A 20,046-nucleotide genomic window follows, 5' to 3' on the forward strand; every position below is an offset into this window, starting at 1 on the left:
AGTTTTGGCAGATACCTGGAAACTATAAAAAGTGATATAACATATATTTTTAAAAAACTAAATAGAAACACTATGACAAAGAAATACAGTAACAAAATTAAGAATTCATTGAATGCATATAATGGCAGATTAGACATAGATGAATAGAGAATAAATGAAATGGAAGGTAGGTCAGAAGAGATTATCTAGAATGAAGCATTAAGAAACAAAAGGATGAAATATATAGAAGAGAGAATAAGAGACATAGATGTTACAGTGAAAAGATCTAGCATAAGTTTAAGAGGAGAGACAGAGACAGTATTTGAAGAGATAATGGCTAAATATTTTTTAATACCTGTGAAAGCAAACAGATCACAGATGTAAGAAGCCAAATAACTCTCTAATGAGTTAAATAAAAAGAAATCTACACCTAGACACATCATAGTGAAACTGAAAAAAACTAAAGACAAAAAGAAAATCTTAAAAGTGTCTGTGGTAGTTTTAAAATATGCCCATTCCTTCCTCCCTCTCCCCTTGAATGTGAGTCAGACTAACTTCTAAAGAATAAAATGTGGGATTCCCTGGCAGTCCAGTGATTAAGACTCCATGCTTCCACTGCAGGGGGCGTGGGTTAGATCCCTGGTCTTGGAACTAAGATCCCACATGCCATGCAGAGTGGCAAAAAAAAAAAAAAAAAAAAAAGAGTGGAATGTGGTGGAAGTGACAGTATGTGATTTCAGAAGTTAAGTCACAAAAGATTGCCACTTCTGCTTTGCACACTCTTTGATTGCTTGCTCTGAGGAACTTGCCAGCCATTTGAGTTAGCTATCTTGGAAGTGTGTCCTTTAGCCCCAACCAAGACTTCGGATGACTCCAATCTCAGCTGACATCTTACTGCAACTTCATATTGACTGAATTCTGAGCCAGACCCTCCCAACTAAGCAGCCTCTGAATTACTGACTCATTAAAAAATGTGAGATTAAAAAATGTTTATTTTTTTAAGCCATTAACTTTTGGAGTTACTTATTATGCAGATATTCCTAATTAATACAGTGGCAAATTTTGATAACTAGCACAAGCAGCATTGTGACAGCTAACTTATCATCTGTGATAGTGGAAGCCAGAAGACAGTAGGATGAAATCTTCAATGTGTTGTGAGGAAATAATTGACAACACAGAATTCAATGCAGAATTTTAAAAAAATCTTTCAAGAATAAAGGAGAAATAAAGACATTTTCAGACCAAAAAAATGAGAGAGTTTGCCACCAACTGACTACATTAAAGAAAATTTTCAAGGCTGAACTTTAGGCAGAAAGAAAATGATTCCAGACAAAAGGACAAAAATGTAAAAAGGAACAAAGAACAAAGAAAAAAATATGTGACTATAAAGGAGAATTAATGATGTAGAGTAAAAATCTTAATAATTTGTGAGGTTAAAAAAATAGATTTGGAGATACAGGGATATATGTATATGTATAGCTGATTCACTTTGTTATAAAGCAGAAACTAACACACCATTGTAAAGCAATTATACTCCAATAAAGATGTTTAAAGAAAAAGATTTAATATCCAAAAACAACTGCGTAGAGATTGGGAAGAGGGTGAATTGAGTTAAAGTATTCTAAGTTAAAGTGTTATAGTTAAAGTGCTCTAAGGACTATTGTAGACAAGAGTAGAGGTATTCATTAACATTACATTCTGATAAGTAGAAAATGTATATTGTTAGCCAGTAGACTTATATTACTGAATATGAAAACCTATTATAAAGTTATAGTATCAGTAATTAAGACAATGAGGTGGGTATTGATGCAAGAATAGATAAACTGACAAAGGAACAAGAGTCCAAATTCAGACCTACATATAGACCATCACCTGATTTAGAAAAACGGTGGAGGAAAAGAAGATCTTTTAAATAAGTTGGTGATGGGTCAGTTGGACCTTTATATTGACTTCTACTTTACAACATAAACAAAAATTAGTCCTGATGGATTTCAAATCTAAATGTGATAGATAAAACAAAATTTTTTAGAAGAAAGTAGGAGAGTATTTTTACAACCTTGAAATGGGCATAGATTTATTACATGGAATAAAAAGTGCTAAACATAAAGGACAAAATTAATAAGTTAACCCAGATTAAAATCAAGGACCAGAGATTTCAGGTATTTTTGGTGAGGGTATAAATTGGTACAACTATTTCAGAAAAGCATTTGGTAGTAGCATTTACTGAAGCTGAACATTATGATCCAGCAATCCTATCCTTTGTTATATAACCAACAGAAATGGATACATGTATTTACCAAAAGACATATACTAGAATGTTCATAGAACATTCTTTATATTAATCCCAAACTGGAAACCACCCAATGCCCATCAGCAGTGGACTGAGCAAATAAATATTGCTATATCATACAATAGAGTACACACAGCAATGAAAATAGAGACTAGAACTACACACAACAATATTGATGAATCTCACAAATATAGTATTGAGCAAAAGAAGCCAGATACAAAAGAATACATGTAATTTTATTTAAATAAAATACAAAAACAGGTGAAATTAACCTATGGTGTTAGAAGTTACCTTTTAGAGGATAGTGACTGGAAGGGAGCACTGCTTCTGGATGGCTATAATTTGTTCTTAACCTATGAGCTGGTTACACAGATGTGTTTAACATTTTGAAAACTCATTATTTATCTCTATATATGCACTTTTCTGTATGAGTATCATAATTTAATAAAGTTTCTAAAAAATGCATGTTGCAAAGCAGAAATAGACACACAGACGTAAAGAACAAATGTATGGATACCAAGGGGGAAAGGGGTGGGGTGGGAGGAATTGGGAGATTGGGATTGACACATATACACTATTGACACTATGTATAAAATAGACAACTGAGGGGAACCTACTGTATAGCACAGGGAACTCTACTTAATGCACTGTGGTGTCCTAAATGGGAGGGAAATCCAAAAGTGAGGGGATATATGTATATGAATGGCTGATTCATTTTGCTGTGCAGTAGAAGCTAACACAACATTGTAACGCAACTATGCTCCAATAAAACTTAGTTTAAAAATTAAAAAAAAAGCATGTTGTAACATTCAGGGTAACCACTAAAAGAACAGAAGTAGAATATCTAACTTCAAACCTAGTAAAGAGGGGGAAAGAAGTGATAATATATATCAACCCAAAAGAGAACAGCTATAAGTGGGGAGCTATTTTATACAGGGTAACTCAGGAAGATCCCTCTGATGAGATGCTATTTGACCAGAGACCTGAAAGAAGTCAGGAAATGAGCCACATTTATATCTGGAGAAAGAGCATCTTAGAGAAGGCGAAGGCCCTGAGGTGGGAGCAGGGATGGGCATATGCATGGGCCAGCAAGAAATGCTGTATTGCTTAAGGCAAATCATAGTGAGAACATAAGTCATATGGGTACTATCTGGAGAATAAACTGTAGGGGATGCAAGTGTGCAATAACCCATTGTGAAAGAAAATAGTGAACTAAATTAAGTGGCAGCAGTGGAGGTGATGAGAAAAGATATATTTTGAAGATAGAGCCAACAGAATTTTCTGAGGGATTGAGGAGTCAAGATGATTCTGATTGGGCAATTGGATGCTCCCATTTACTGAGACAGGAAATACTGGAAACGGAGCAGGTTCAGAAACAGACTTGTTAAATTTGAGATGCCTAATACACATCCAAGAGTCAATTATGCACTTGGAATTAAGAGTCTGAAGTGCTGTTTGGGGTCAGAAACATGAATTTGGGTGTGCAGTGATCTGAATGTGTCCCCTCCAAATTCATATATTGAAATCCAAAATACCCAATTGACAGTAGTTAAGAGGTGGGGCATTGGGAGGCACTTAGGTCAGGGGGGTGGAACCCTCATGAATGAGATTAGTGACCTTAAAAAAGAGCCCACTGGGCTCCCTAGCTCCTTCCACCATGTGAGAACACAGGGGGAAGTCGGTAGTCTGCAACCCAGAAGAGGGCTTTCACCAGAACCTGACCATGCTGCTATCCTGATCTTGGACTTTCAGCCTCCAAAATTGTGAGCAATAAATTTGTGCTATTTATAAGCCACCCAGTCTATGATATTTTTCTCATAGCAACCGGAACAGACTAAGGGTCCGTTAGTAACAGACTGTTAGTAACGGCGGGAGAGGGAAAGGGAGTTTGTTCTCTGGTGTCTCTTCTTTTAAGGGCACTAATTCCATCATGAAGGTCACTCTCATGACCTCATCTAACCCTAATTACCTTCCAAAAGCCCTTCTCCAAATACAATCACATTGGGTGTTAGGGCTTCAACATACATATTTTGAAAAGAAACTTTTAGAAAAATAAAGGTAAATAGAGGAAACTTACCTGTGTTTTGAAATCAACTACATATATTTTCATTAAAATGTCTCATCAGAGAAATTAAAAGACACGTGAATGTCACACACAGCCCAGCTCCTGTCCCAGCAGTTTAACCCATTCAGCATTTCAACTGCTTAGCTGTGCAACCTTGGGCATATCATTTATCCCCTCAGATCTTCAGTGTCTTCATTTATAAAATGGGGGAAAATAATAGTATCCATTTCATAGGAATGATGCCATTTAAATAAGGTCATCTCTGTATATGTACAGAGTGTGTTTGGCACAATCAGTTGAAAGAGGGTGACAAACAATGAGGGGTATGTGGATAATTGACTAGAAATTTGGAAAGCAGAAGCATTTAGATCCTCAATTGCATCAGATGTAAAAACATAAACTCAAAATATAGGAAATAACCTTTTCAGTGATACCAAGACTAACAATAGTCATACAAATAAATTATATATGAAGGGATGAGTTAAACTGGAGTGGGGGGCTGTTGAAGGGGTGGAGCCTGGCTTCCCCCGGGAGAGGGGCTGCGCATGCCACCATTCAGTCTCCATTTCAGCCCTGTTTCTTACCCCTGTCTCTTCTGTGTCTGGTGTCTCTGATTCCAGAGCAAATTGTCCTTCTCCAGAGAATAAACTCTAGTCTCCTTTGGGATGAAGGAAGGTGGTAATGTAAACTCTTTTACAAAAACAAAGATAAAGTCATGTAGTTAATCAGCCCTACTTAACTGCATTTTAAACAAATTAACTTGAAAATACCCTTCTGTCTTAAAAGTATGTCAGTTATGATTCACCATTCTTAGAGGCTTATAAATTCTGATCCATTTGCAAAGAAAAAAAAGGAAACGGAAAGGTTTCCTCACCTATAAAATCTAGGTGAGACAGTATAGGGACCGCCTTTCTCTACTGTCATCACAGATACGTAATTCAATTCAGTTCAAATCAAAGCAATTCAACAAATATTTCTTGAGTCCCTACTGTGTGCCAGGCACTATTCTAGGCACTTATGATACACTGGCAAACAAAACAGATCCCTGCTCTCATGGAGCTTACATATTAGTAAGGGGAGACAATAGTAAATAATAAGCATAGTAAATATGTAAATTATCTAGTATGTTAGGTGATATGTGATATGGACAAAGAAAGAATAGAAAAAATTAAGGGGGGGTTGGGAATATTGAAGTTAGGGGGTAAGGGACAGGTTGCAGTATTAAGTAGCATGTTCAGAACAGGCTTTAGTGAAAAGGCAACATTGAGCAAAGATGAGAAGGGAAGGGTAGGATGTCTGAAGGAACAGCTAGTGCAAAGGCTCAATGGCAGGAAGAGGTTGGAGTTCAGAAGGCAGGTGTAGGCTGGGGACGTGAATTTGGCAATTAAACAGAGATAGTATTTTAAGCTATAAGACATTATATGAGATCACTGAGGCAGGGACTCACTGAGGCAGAGAAAATTGATGGTCATGCCTTTCACTAAAAGAAGCAATCAGAGAAACCCAAATTCTTGGGAAATCTAAGACCATAGAAACATGGACAAACATATATAAGGAACAGTGAGCATCCTCACTCTGTCCTCTGCCCATCAAAGTCATACAGGACCTAAGAGTTAGAAGCCAGTTGTTTTTTGGTTTTTTTTTAAAGTAAATATACTAATAGAAAATATCTAGAGATAATGGTATATATTCTGGATTAACAGCTTTACTTTTGATAGTTCACACAATGCTCAGGCAGTTGAATTGTTTGTTCTTCCATTTAAGAGTAAGAAGATGAACTTGACCAATCTTCAACTATGTTTGGAAGGATGCAGTATTTATAAATACAGTGAAGTACTATGAATCAACTCCTCCACGTCTTCTCTCATACTTCCCTGCCTCAGTTTGGCCCGTGGTCACTTTCTCCCTGGTCCTCTTTGGTGGGCCTCTAGATGTGTTTTTCTGGGGCTATCTCAAAGACCCTCCCACTCAGCAGAAAGCACATTTTTGAATCTAATACTGTACATTTGGCAAATGGAAAGTCAAAAACAATTAAAATGGCAGCCACAAATCTTAATATATCTATCTTCAAAAAAACATCAGTATGTATTAAGGAATTATGGCTTAATTTTCTTACGTGTAATAATGGCATTGCAGTTAAGTCTTAACAGAGTGGTGGTTATCTTTTAGAGATACATCTCAAAGCACTTGTGGATAAACAAAAAAGCATCATTATGAACTAAAGTCTGCATAAATATCTCCATAAATAATTCCTAGGTTTCCACAATAGCATCATAATTGTGATTTAAAAAAAATTTTTTTGCAACAAAATACCAAAGGAATTGGTAAGGAAATAAGATTTTTGGCATAGATATAAACAAACATACGAATTTGACATTAAATGACAGTCCATTGTCAGTATTAATCATTTTACATACTCTATAGCAGGAGTGGCAAACTACAACCCTTGGGCTAAATGCAACTCAAACTTGTCTTTTAAATAAAGTTTATTGGAACACAGCTACACCCATTCATTTGTCAGTGGTTCTCAAGTAGGAACTACCTTGCCCTCCAGGGGACATCTAGCAATGTCTGGGGAAAGTTTTGGTCATCACAATGGATGAGGGGACTACTGGCATCCAGTGGCCAGGGATGCTGCTAAACACCCTACGATGTACAGGATGGCTGCCCATAACAAAGTATCTGGCCCCAAAATATCAGCAGCACCAAGATTGAGATACCCTGATTTATATATTGCCTCTGGATGCTTTTGCACTAAAATGGTAGAGTTGAGTAGTTCTGACAGAGGCCATATGGCCTACAACACCTAACATATTTACTATCTGGCCCTTTACAGAAAAAGTTTGCCAATTCCTCTCTATAGAAAACCATAAAATATAAGTATCTCATGTATAGCACATTATCTATCAAGTCTAGAAAAATCCCTTTAACATTATTTCTTCTAGAAATGAGACAACTGACATTTTTATTTATACCTCTTCTAGCCATATAAAGAGGTATAGTAAAGATTATATTTTATTCTGATTCATTAAAGGGATATTTAAAACAGTGACTCTCAAAGCCAATCACAGATCACTGGCCTGTTGTGATGATTTCACTGGCCCACAGTAAAATGAGAAAAATAAAGACAAATTTGGGAGATTTTCATAAAGCTAAGTTAATTCAAATGTAAAGGGCTGTTCTCTATGAATATATCCTTCCTGTATTTTTAAATATTAAAATGCCCTTTCTTTTCTGAAACAATGCAGATAATAGGTAGTTCTTTTTTTAATATGGCAAAATTAATAGTTGTAACATTGGGTCAAACCATTAAAAAATAATTATTGGTTCTTGAAATCCAAAAGTCAGAAAACCATAGATTTAGAGGTTTTTGCTCTGATTTGGGGATTCTTTGATGTTGAACATATTTCACATATCATTGCTGAAGGTATTTCTTAAATGTGTTTTGCAATGTCGAATGAGTGATGAACTACAGCTGAAGGCTTTTCCACATTCATTACAATCATATGGTTTTTCTCCAGTATGAATTCTCTGATGTTTAGCAAAGGATGAATCATGCCTGAAGGCTTTCCCACAATAACTGCATTTATAAGGTTTCACTCCAGTATGGACTCTTTGATGGATAGAAAGATGTATTCTCTGGCTAAAGGCTTTCCCACATTCCTTACATTTATATGGTCTTTCCCCAGTATGAGTTCTCTGGTGTTGAGTTAGGTATGTGCTGTGGCTGAAGGTTTTACTGCATACATTACAAATATAGGGTTTCACACCAGTATGAATAATCTCATGTTGCCTAAGGTGTCTAACCTGGAAAAATGTTTTTCCACAGTCTTTGCATGTAAAAGGTTTCTCTCTGACATGAGTTCTCAGATGCTGGATCAGCCCAATGCTCTGGCTGAATGCTTTCTCACATACACCACATTCATAGGGTTTCTCCCCAGTATGAATTCTAACATGTTGAGTAAGAGATGATGGATGTCTGAAGGTTTTCCCGCATTCTTTACACTCATAGGGTTTCTCGCCGGTATGGATTCTCTGATGTGGAATAAGGGATGAACTTTGGCTAAAGGCTTTTCCACATTCTTTACATCTGAAAGGTTTCTCTCCAGTATGAATTCTCATGTGTTCTGTAAGATGAATGAGCTGTTTGAAGATTTTTTCACAAATATTACATTCAAAGGTTTTCATTCTTGTATAATTCCTTGAGTGATTAATCAAACCTAAATTGTATCTACTTTTCCTTCTAGATATGTCATATTTATGGTGTCTTTTTCTTGGAGGATCTATTGGTCCTGGAATAACTTTTGAGCACACATTAATACTTTTCACACATCTGTTAGATTCTTGGCCTCTCTCTTGTGTGAGTGTTTTCTTGTGGATCAAGGGGATTTGCCCTGCACCCATTCCTTGGTTCTCCTCGTGGTTTTCTAACTTATGACATTTGGAGTCCCTTCCCAATGTGGAAACCAAGGTGCTTCCTCTTGTGGACCTTTCCATCATCAGGTCATGGTGTAATTCTTCCCATGAGATGTCACTCTTTAAGATTGACTCTTTGGTTTCTGTTTCATCCTCCAAGTCTGAAAGAAATCCAAAAATATAAATAACTCATATTCACTGAACTTTAAAAAATAAATGGCCACAGTGAGAACAGGAGGGAAAAAATATATATATATACTAGGTACAGGAGGGTTGGACTGTCTTCAAATAGGATCCTGCCACCTAGAGAGCTGATGTGAAAGTAACAAGGTGGTCAACACAAAGAAGCTGTTAAAAGTATGTAAGGTGACTTTAAAAATTGGGAGGAGTTCATCCATGAGAATTGCAAGAGGAAATGGACTAAGATGAAAGCATCACTGGAAGGGCAAATATCAGAGATAAGACAAGGAGATAAGAATTCTAACATGATATCATCTCGAGCTTATATTTCTATGACAAAATTTTATTTACTTAGAAAAATTTAAGTATCTCATACTCTGTGCATGTTAAAATAAAACATCAAATAATATAGAAATGCATTCACTGAAAAAGGATAGCCTCTCTCAATCTCATCCCCATTTCCTTTAATCTCTTAGGATTTTGGAATGCATCTGTTCAGACATTTCTCAATAATATACACATGTGAATGTGTGCATTTGTGTATATATGGTCATAAATATACATTTCTACCCAAAAAAGGGGATCATGGAATACATATAGTTTGGCATCTGGTTTATTTTTTAAGCTCAATTATATGTCTGTACATTTAGATTTATCTCATTCTTATTAACAATTGTACTACATTCTACTTACAAACATATTTGTTTGACTTTACTAAAAAATATTTAGGTTGTCTCTGATTTTTCACTTTGTCATTATATGTAAGTTTGTGTACACTCCTGTCAATGTTTCATAGGATTTACTAAAAAGAAAGTATTGGGTATGAGTATGTGGGCTATCACTGAATATGGGTGCCCCTCCCTGCAAACTCACTGGATTTTTATCAATCTTCATAATTTCTGCCTACATAAGAGGTGAAAAATGATTTCTTAATTTGTGACAAAACATTAATTACACTGTAAACTCTTAAAAGATAGAGAATATTTATTTTATCCATAGTATACATGACACAGCATTTTTGGATGAGGGAGTTTCCTGGATTTTTACTCTCTATTCCTATCCAACTATTCTGGACCCTGTCATCCTAAAGCACCAATATTTCCAGTTCACGACAAAATCTTAGTCCCCAGAATGTCTAACCTCATTTTAGTAATAGCACATACAAAGTACTTGGTAATAGCTGAATAAATTTTGGAATGGACTCAAAAAGCAAGTAGAGATGTTTGGATTACTTACTATAGGGAATAAGAAGGCATTTAACTTTTCTTTTTAGGGTAAAAAAAAGATAAATGTGATATTTCAAGTGGTCAAATCTGGCAGTAACATTCAAAATGATTCAGAAAGAAAAGGAAGACATCAACAAATGCAACTAGAAATTATAGTAATTGGCATGGGATGATGGGAACCTGGCTTAGCAAGGTCAACAGAGATGAAGAGTAGAAGTGGACCTAGCAGGTAATATCAAAGAAAAAACCACGGAGAATGAGGGAAAAACATAATAGAAAGCATGATACATTCTTGCTGATACCATGATTTCTAGTCTCAGAGGCTAAAAGAACAGGAGGAGTCAGGATAAGAACTTTGTTTGAGAGAGAAGATAGCTTCTGTTTTTGGATATGCTGGGCTTGAAGTAACAACAGCATGTCTATATAGAGATGTCCCAAACACCAGGGATATGTGAGAACAGAGTTCATATGAACATATATGACAAAGATGAAAATATGGGGAATATAGATATCAAAGGGATAGTTGAGACCATCATAATGCATTTGTGGGAGTTTGTGCAGAAACAGAACAGCAGTGTAAAAGACAGAGTCTCCTCAGGGATTGTGGCAGAGACTGTTGGCCATTCTGAAATCTCTTCTCCCTACTTCTGGACACACAACTATACTATATTTCTCAATCTTCCTTGAATTTGATTGAGTGAAGTGACAAAGGTCTCCCCCATTAAGTGAATGAGAGTGAAAAGTGATGTTAGCCATTCCAGTCTGGCCCGTAAAAACCACCCAAATGAACCCCTCTGTGCTCTTCTTCTACTGCTGACCAAACTTAGTTGATGAGGAGGCCCTTGAGGATGATGGAACAACCATGTGGAAGGAATCTCTGTCCCTGAATTGTCAGGGGGAAAAGAACTGTCCATTGAACTAAACAGATCAATACATGAACAAGAAAGTTCTATTCTGTGTGAGCCAAACTTTAGAGTCTATATACTATAGTAGTTTAGCTTAGCCTAACAAAGGTGTCAATTATGTATCTGCATTAAAAAAGGAGACTGATGAGAAGCATTGAAGAAGCAATAAGGAGATAGAGGAGACAACAATTATTGAATTAGCTGGTGGAAGAAAAGATACCAAGAAGGTGGTGTGGTCTATATAACCTAATGCTGCCCTGCAGGACAGCACCATAAGAACACAAACTGTGGCAGCTTCCCTGGTGGTGCAGTGGTTAAGAATCCGCCTGACAATGTGGGGGACATGGGTTCAAGCCCTGGTCCAGGAAGATCCCACATGCCACGAAGCAACTAAGCCCGTGCGCCACAACTACTGAGCCTGAGCTCTAGAGCCCACGAGCCACAACTACTGAAGCCCCCGTGTCACAACTACTAAAGCCCATGCGCCTAGAGCCTGTGCTCCACAAGAGAAGCCACCGCAATGAGAAGCCCGTGCACCAAAACGAAGAGTAGACCCCGCTCGCTGCAACTAGAGAAAGCCCATGTGCAGCAACAAAGACCCAATGCAGCCAAAAATAAAATAAATAAAAATTTAAAATAAAAATGGGTTGTAATTTAAAAAAAAAAGAACACAAATTGTGGAGTCAGAATGATTAGACAAATACTGATTCCCCAAGTAGTAGCTAAACAATCATGTACAGATTTCTTAACCTAAGAGCCTTCTTTTCCTCATTTGTAAGATGGGGTTAAAGTAGGCACAGGACTCGCAGAAGCCAGCTTGGAAAACAGTGTCATTATTACTGTTACATTATTACTGAAGTTGAAGAAGACTATTAAAAGCCATTGGATTTGGTAAGAAGGAATTCTGTAGTGACTTCTACAAGAGTCATAAATTATCTGAAATAAAAGTTAAATTACACAAGTTAAAAAGAGAATCAGAATTGAAGATATGGTCATAAAATAAGATTTAGGAAAAAATTTTAAATGGAATCATCAGAGAAAGTGAAAGTCAGGATACAATAACATAAGGATCTGGTGAAGGGTACTGTCTTTATGAGGCGAGATCCATAGATAACTGAATGTACAGGAGAAAGAAACTATGATCAGGGTAAGGTTTAGAATGCTGGAGAAAGCAAGAAAACCACAAATGTCAGGTCAGGAGAAATGGTGAAGGCCGCTAACCCTGATGAGAAAGGCATCTCTTTTCCTCTGACTCCAAAGAAACTAATGAGAAGAGGCAAGTGCAGGAAAGGGGGGACAGAGTGGTAATCAGGTTTCTTGCGGGTCTCACCCAGGTGGCTGCAACCTCCCCAGCGGCCTGAAGAAGCCTTTAAGCCGAACTCTCTGGCAAACATGACAAAGGCTCCATCTGCCTTGCTCTTACCTGGACTTGGACCTCCTGAAATCTCTCTCTCCAACAGCCATGGTTCTTCTCCCTTCTCCAACTGGGAAATCACACCAGGTTTGGAAAGCTGATACCCTGCTTGTGAAGAAGAAGAAAACTACAGGTGCTGAGGTCAAAGAGGCATCCCAAGAATTTACAGATAGTTCTTTGTTATTCAGGCCTTCTGAAGGGTAGAGTAGAAAGACCAGAGCAGAAAAGACCACAGCAATCCTGACTTGATGTTCAGAAGGAATTAGAAATCTCTAACACAGAACCCAAAGACCAAGCATACCACTTAACTTAGAAATAAAGATTGTTATTCCAATAGACAGGTTCTAGTTACAAGGGGAACCCATCCTTACCCACTGAGACCAGGTTCCCATAGTTCTCCAGCATCACCTCCCGGTACAGATTCCGGTGAGCAGGGGCCAGCTGCCCCCACTCCTCCTGGGTGAAGTCCACAGATATGTCTTTGAAGGTTAACAGTTCCTAGAACATCAAATATGTTCCTTTTCAGCCAGAGTTAGGAAGTTGTTCTAACCTTGTCTAGATGCTAAGAGATTTTAGCCAAGTTTTCCTGGATACCCTCTTTTTTTTTTTTTTTTTAAATAAAAGCAAATCCATCATAGGGTTGGAGAAACACCACTCAGCAGAGATTCTCCTCAGGCTAGACAGGTCTAGTCTATGTCAGTCTGTATGTAAGGACTTAAATTTATGAGGTAGCCTGCCACATGTGGGAGCCCATCTCTGATGCAGGAAAGGCTAGAAAGAGATCTCTTTGTCATCAAGCCTCTGCCAGTTCCTACGGACACCCTCTTGAAAACTGGCTGATTCTCTGCTGGAGGTTACAAAACAATGCAGGGAGTGTGTAAGCTGTCTTTTCCAACTCACAATTTGGTTGAAGGCAAAATACTCATGAACTATATTAAAGAAGGTCACAGAACAGTATATAGTAATTTAGGTTAAGGACAATAAAAATCAAGAATATTTGAGAAAGGAAAGGGTTCAAAAGGGGCTAAGGCCACAAGAGAAAACAGGGACCCTGGTTGGGCTGAAAGAATTGGTTAAAATGAGAACATTTCGGGACTTCCCTGATGGTCCAGTGGTTAAGAATCTGCCTTCCAATGCAGGGGAAGCAGGCTCGATCCCTGGTCAGGGAACTAAGATCCCATGTGCTGCAGGGCAACTAAGCCTGCACGCTCTACAGCCCGCGTGCCACAACGAAGAGCCTGCTTGCTGCAAGGAAAGATCCCGCGTGCCACAACTAAGACCCGACGCAGCCAAATAAATAAATTTTTTAAAAAAAATGAGAACATTTCAGCATGGATAAGACCCTTAGTTGGGTATTTCTGTTAGTAAAAAAAGTATGTGAGAACAGCACATTTTTAGAGGGAGCACGAATTCTGCCTAGTAAGGAAGATTCCTTGACCAAAGCAGACACTGCATTGTGAGGTACAAGAGCCTGTTATAATGATCTACACAAATTAAATAACCATTTGGGTTATTTTTTAAAAATATTACCAAATGCAAAGAGAACCCAGAAGCCAGAGGGCTGAGATAATAATAAATTCCTTAAGTATGGAATTAAGACTATTTTAATGCTTTTTATGTATTGTAAATAATTCTGGAATGCATTTTAGGTCTACTAGACACTAGCCTCCATATTTAACTGATGAATTTCAGGAAGGTTAAAGACATGGGACTAAACCCTGTACCATGTGATTTTGGAAGTTATGATCACTCCACTTTAAAACTCTTCTGTTCTCTAATAATATCTTCTTCTATAGTGGTTTTCTCTGATTACTCTCTAATTCTCTTGAGTTTCTCTATGCTTCCGGGCTTTGGCTGTGCAGAGCTTTGCCTGCTAGTGTCACTGGTTTTCTGATGAGCTCATGTATGATACACAGACACTATTAAACTGCTCTTGGAAGTTCTCCTTCCTTTTCTTCTTAGCCTGTTTAGTTTGTGTCCTTTAGGACCTGTCAGTAGCTTCTCTACTCATTTCTCTATCATCTATAATTCTGCTCCAGGACATGACCAAAAATCCTCTCTTAAAGGTCATTAATGAAGTGTATACATCTCCAAGAATATCAGAACCTCTCTGTTCATTTTAAAGTGTTGCTTTAAATATTTTACAATGTTTGTCTTTCCCCTGGATGACATCTTGAGATGCTTAAGGGCAAGAATTATATTATATACTTTTTCTCTCTCTTACACACACACACACACACACTCACACACATGATTTTTAAATTTGTTGTATAAATGGCTAGAGGTTTGCTAGAAACAAGAGGGTTTCTGAGGAAGGTTACTACAGGTGGGGAAAATGCCTGTGAAATCAATCCATGCAGCCTGGTTTCTAACAGGCTAAGAAAATCCAATCCAGGAAGTCGAGTCAAAGAAAATTGAAGCCAGGGCTCTTAAAATCTGAGAAACAATTTCAAGAAAGTGACAGGAAACTCCAACCTACCTGGGATTCTGCTGTCAGGGACCCAGATGCCACTTCATCCTCAAAACTTTCTCCCCGGGTCTCATCTGCATCCTGAGATAGCAGAACTGGGAAAGGAAAAGAGCTATGAGGTTTGCATCTTCCCAGATCCCCCAAATAGAAAACCTGCCTGCAGACCTGCTGAATCTGGCCCCTCTCTCAATACATTCAATACAATGAGGGACATTCAGAGCAACTCAAGAGCAGGCTGGCGCCTCCTTAATGAGGAGGATCTGCAGTGCGTTGATTGGGGGATTAATGTTTCCCAATGGCCAACGCTGGTCCAAAAGCACAGACCTACCAGGCCATTCCTTTGTACAAAAATCCTGAAAGGTTCCCCACTTTCAAGAAAGAAAAATCCAAACACTTTACCATAGACTTCAAGATCCTCCACAACCAGTCCCAAACTGCTTCTTCAAGTATTACCTGCCTCTAAACACCATCCTTCATCCTCTGGACACACCCACCACATAATCCTATTCACCATTCTTTGAACATACCTGGATAGCACCCACCTCAGTACTTTCCCCCAAGTCCTACTCGGTGAAAAACTGAGGTATCCTTCTAGACCAGTTTGAGTGAAGTTTTCTCAGAGCCCGTTAATGAGAGGAAAGCTTCCTCTCCCCTGAATTCCTCCAAAGCTTTTTTTAAAAATTAATTTATTTAATTTATTTAATTTTGGCTGCATTGGGTCCTCATTGCTGCGCGCGGGCTTTCTCTAGTTGCGGCGAGTGAGGGCTACTCTTCGTTGTGGTGCGCGGGCTTCTCATTGCAGTGGCTTCTCTTGTTGCGGAGCACGGGCTCTAGGCATGCGGGCTTCAGTAGTGGTGGCTCGTGGGCTCTAGAGCACAGGCTCAGTAGTTGCGGCACACGGGCTTAGTTGCTCCGCGGCATGTGGGATCTTCCCTGACCAGGGCTCGAACCCGTGTCCCCTGAATTAGCAGGCGGATTCTTAACCACTGCGCCACCAGGGAAGCCCCAAAGCTTGGTTTTTATCTCTACTCTGGTATCTATCTCAGGCTGCCTCCTATTATATTTATTTTTATACTTATCACTGTCAATTGAGTATTAGTATGAGTATATGCATAGATACTGTATCTGGTTCATTTTTTCCCATCTGCTACTTAAACACAACTAAATTATGCCAGGCTGCTAGAATTCAAGAAATACTGGCTGAAATTTGACATATTAAAAATATGAACTAGTAATTAAGGCACATGAATTATTGTCCTTGTATTTTCCCCTTAACTTTTTATCATGAATATTGAACACTCATATATCTAACACATTAAATGATTGTTAACATTTGCCATATTTGTTTCATCTATCTATATTTTTTCTGAACCATTTCGAAGTTGCAGAAATTATGATACTTCCTCCCTAAATACTTCAAAGAGTCTTCTCCTGCATAACCATGATACCAATTATCACACTTCAGAGAGTTAACAATAATTCCATAGGATCATCTAAATATTCAGTCCATATTCAGATTTCCTCAATTGTTCCCAAACTGTCTTTTATCCTAGAGTTTTTCCAATTAAGGCTCACACATTTTAAGTGGTTATTAGTCAAAGTCTCTCTTACTCTAGACAGTACTTGCCTTTCCTTCATGACACTGGCATCGACTTACTGTATCCTCATGGTGGGGTTTCTCTTATTTCTCCATCCCCTGTATTTTCTTTAAACCAGAAGTTCAGCCTTTAAGATTAATTTGGATCAGGTTAAACATTTTAGGAAACATTTTAGGCAGGGATTCTTCATGGGTGATACCATGTGCTTTATATTACGTCACCCAGAAGGCACAAAATGTCAGGTTATCCCATCATTGGGACACTTGGTTAAGATAGTGATCACTAGGACCTCCCTGGTGGTGCAGTGGTTAAGAATCCTTCTGCCAATGCAGGGGACACGGGTTCAAGCCCTGGCCCGGGAATATCCCACATGCTGCAGAGCAACTAAGCCCGTGTGTCACAACTACTGAGCCTGTGCTCTAGAGCCCGCAAGCCACAACTACTGAAGCCCGTACGCCTAGAGCCCGTGCTTCGCAACAAGAGAAGCCACTGCAATGAGAAGCCCGCGCACCGCCACGAAGAATAGCCCCGCTCGCCACAACTAGAGAAAGCCCGGGCGCAGCAACGAAGACCCAACGCAGCCAAATATAAATACAGTTATAAAAAAACAAAAGATAGTGACCACTAGATCTTGTCACTGAAAAAGTATGTCCTTTCCCTGGCATTTAGCAAGTGATTTGTTGGGGCCATACCTTGACACCATGTGAATATCCTATTCCTACAAACCTTCCAATTACTTCATTTACAGTAAAATATTCTATCATTCTTTCTACATTTATTATTGGCAGATATTCTCTGAAAAGGATGTAAAAAGCAAGGTAAATGCATCCTTCATTCCCATAAAAATCTATTTTCAACATAAGAAATCAGTGTATTAATCACTTCCAATGTGGCAGATGAGTTTTCTCCCCCCCCTCCTCTGTTATATTTATTTATTTTGGGGGGGTTCCTAAATTCTTTTTCATTTTTAAAAATTTTTATTGGGGTATAGTTGCTTTACAATGTTGTGTTAGTTTCTGCTGTACAGCAAAGTGAATCAGTAATACATATACATATATCCACTCTTTTTTAGTCCCTTCCTATTTAGGTCACCACAGAGCATTGAGTAGAGTTCCCTGTGCTATACAGAGTAGGTTCTCATTACTTTTCCATTTTATAAATAGTAGTGTATATTTGTCAATCCCGATCTCCCCATTCATCCCATCCCCTCTTCCCCCCTTGATAACCATAAGTTTATTTTCTACATCTGTGACTCTCTTTCTCTATTTTAAGTTTCATCATGAATGTGTGGAATTTTACTTATTTAAGGTGTTACAATCAATCTGGACACTTAGGGCTTCCCTGGTGGCGCAGTGGTTAAGAATCCGCCTGCCAATGCAGGGGAAACGGGTTCGAGCCCTGGTCCAGGAAGATCCCACATGCCGCAGAGCAACTAAGCCCGTGCATCACGACTACTGAGCCTGCACTCTAGAGCCCACGAGCCACAGCTACTGAAGCCCATGCTCTGCAACAAGAGAAGCCACCGCAATGAGAAGCCCACGCACTGCAACGAAGAGTGACCCCCGTTCGCTACAACTAGAGAAAGCCTGCGCCCAGCAACGAAGACCCAACGCAGCCAAAAATAAAATAAATAAAATAATAAATAAATAAATAAAAGGCCCTTTAAAAAAAAAAAAGCTGGACACTTAAACTGTCCGCAATTTGAACCAGGCTTCTGCATCCTTCTGGTAGACGTCCATTGGTCTTTGAGCTCTTCCTTGCTATTCTAGCACAAGATACTCCGGTCTCACCTGGTACTTTCCCTACTGCCTTCTACTTCTGACCTACCCACCCAATACCTGGACAGGTCATTCATTTGATTCACATTTCCTCACTGTAAAATAAGGAAAATCAGGCAAGTCCTCCCAGCCCCACGCACCCATGGGGAAGATAAAAAGAAATAACATACACAGCCCTGACACTGAAATATTAGTTTTAGTCTGAACTAACCACTACTACTTGGGAAAACCCCAAGCCAGGAGCAATAATCAAGAACTCCAGAGACCTTTTACCTAAGCAGATGCTTCTGCTCAGGTGCCCACTTGCCTTCCCACCCTAGACGATGCTGCTTTGCCTCCCTCCCACCCAGCAGTCTATTCTCACCTTCTCCTTCAAACATCTGAGTCACGTCCTCCCACAGGGGCGCCCCCTCCGTGGCCTTCTTTGGATGGTGCAACTTCACCCAGGTGCTGGTCTCGACGGGCAGGGTGATTAGGAGTCTCTGAAGCATGATAACTTCGGCGCTCCTTTCTGGCGAACTGTACCTCAGCTCACACAGTCCTGACTGGGCTTGTCCACTTTTTATGAGGAAACTGATGGAAGGCTTCACAGTTGCACGGGTGTCCTCCACTCTCAGGAACCCGGCGAACATACAGCACCAAAATCCGGAGTCTGGACCTTTTTACTCCCTAGGCTCTCAGAAACACCTCCCATCCTTGCGCTCCATCTGTCTCCTCAGCAGGCAGCGGGAGGCTCCAGACGTTTATTCTAAATCGCCAAGTCTACAGGCCCCTAGCCATGCTGGTTAGAAAACATCAGAGTCAGCAAAAGGATCCGGAAAGTTCAATCACCTGGTCAGAATTCTAGAACTTGCACCAATCACTGAACATTGTTTACAAAAGATACATGGAGACCGTGGATATATACAGTCCATATGGTCCAAAACACCGTGCTGGGGTCATGAAGCATAAAGGGATAAATAAAACCCAATTCTTTGTTTTAGGCAGCACTAGGTTTAAAGTAGTCTGAGATTTGGAATCAAAAAGGATCTGGCTTTGAATCCCAGCTCCTTCCCTTGCCCGCTGCGGCAAATCCCGTAACCCCGCTAATCCAGTTTCCTCCTCCCGAAATGGAGAGGATAAACCTTTTCTCCAGGGCTGAACCGCCCGGCCCTGCCCTCGCAGCCTTTGTCTGAGCCGACTCTGGGGCGCAGGGCACACTGCGCGCCACTGGCGACAGCGGGTGGGGCCGAGGCGGCGCTACCTGGCTTGCCCCCTCCCCAGACCCAAGGGAGCCCTGGCTCACCCCTCTCACCAGCTCGGGCCGCACGCCCTAGCCCTCCCGCAGCGACAGACCGGTCTCCGCGCAGTGCCAAGATGCCCCACGTAGCGCAGCCCGGACGGTGCGCCTGCGCGGCAGCAGCCTCCGCGCTCGGTTCCCGGCGTCCTGCGGGGCAGCCTGCCAGCTCGCCGGCGCCTCCCGGGATGCGCCCCGGGATACTGTCCCATCACTCTCCGTTTGCACGCAGCTCGAGACCCGAACCCAGGAAGAAGCAGCCTGCTCCTGCGGAAGGAAACAAAGCCTGTGTTCCCGTCCCCGCCGAGACTACTGAATAGAACCGGCTCCCCTCTGCCAGGCATAGATGTGTGTATGTTTCCGCCGGGAGATTTGAAACCCTTGACAAAGGGAAACATCTGTATCTCTTTTTTGTCGAAACAACATTGGTGTAAAAGAATCCATACCAC

The 20,046-nt window shown here is 39.9% G+C and overlaps 1 protein-coding gene and 1 non-coding gene across 4 annotated transcripts; both read right to left on the reverse strand.

The window, feature by feature from the left end:
* Window positions 1-953: 953 nt before the first annotated feature.
* ZFP69B (ZFP69 zinc finger protein B) lies at window positions 954-19,768 on the reverse strand. Of its 3 annotated transcripts, none has more exons than XM_033422030.2 (6): window positions 19,616-19,768; window positions 18,686-19,102; window positions 14,955-15,040; window positions 12,847-12,973; window positions 12,485-12,583; window positions 954-8,911 (listed from the first exon to the last, which is right to left on the reverse strand). In XM_033422030.2, the coding sequence occupies exons 2-6, from the start codon at window positions 18,951-18,953 to the stop codon at window positions 7,743-7,745; spliced, it is 1,749 nt and encodes a 582-aa protein (XP_033277921.1). In that variant the 5' UTR covers window positions 18,954-19,102; window positions 19,616-19,768; the 3' UTR covers window positions 954-7,742. The 3 variants fall into 3 exon arrangements, with proteins under 3 accessions (XP_033277921.1, XP_033277923.1, XP_033277919.1); XM_033422032.2 differs by having other exon boundaries at window positions 12,485-12,580; window positions 19,607-19,754; XM_033422028.2 differs by having other exon boundaries at window positions 19,607-19,754.
* Window positions 13,214-13,309, reverse strand: LOC117200250 (small nucleolar RNA SNORA12). The gene has a single exon (XR_004481730.1). It is a non-coding gene; the product is annotated as a small nucleolar RNA SNORA12 (small nucleolar RNA).
* Window positions 19,769-20,046: the final 278 nt, after the last annotated feature.

Source organism: Orcinus orca, chromosome 1, assembly GCF_937001465.1.
Source record: "Orcinus orca chromosome 1, mOrcOrc1.1, whole genome shotgun sequence".
Taxonomy (NCBI): domain Eukaryota; kingdom Metazoa; phylum Chordata; class Mammalia; order Artiodactyla; family Delphinidae; genus Orcinus; species Orcinus orca.

What these genes read in the sequence shown, in the direction of transcription:
- ZFP69B (XM_033422030.2), bottom strand. Translation starts at nt 18,953, where the DNA reads ATGTTCGCCGGGTTCCTGAGAGTGGAGGACACCCGTGCAACTGTGAAG. An exon ending in TCAGATGTTTGAAGGAGAAG is followed by an intron (nt 15,041 to 18,685) that starts GTGAGAATAGAC and finishes TTCCTTTCCCAG; the next exon opens with TTCTGCTATCTCAGGATGCA. An exon ending in TGGGAACCTGGTCTCAGTGG is followed by an intron (nt 12,584 to 12,846) that starts GTAAGGATGGGT and finishes CTTCTTCACAAG; the next exon opens with CAGGGTATCAGCTTTCCAAA.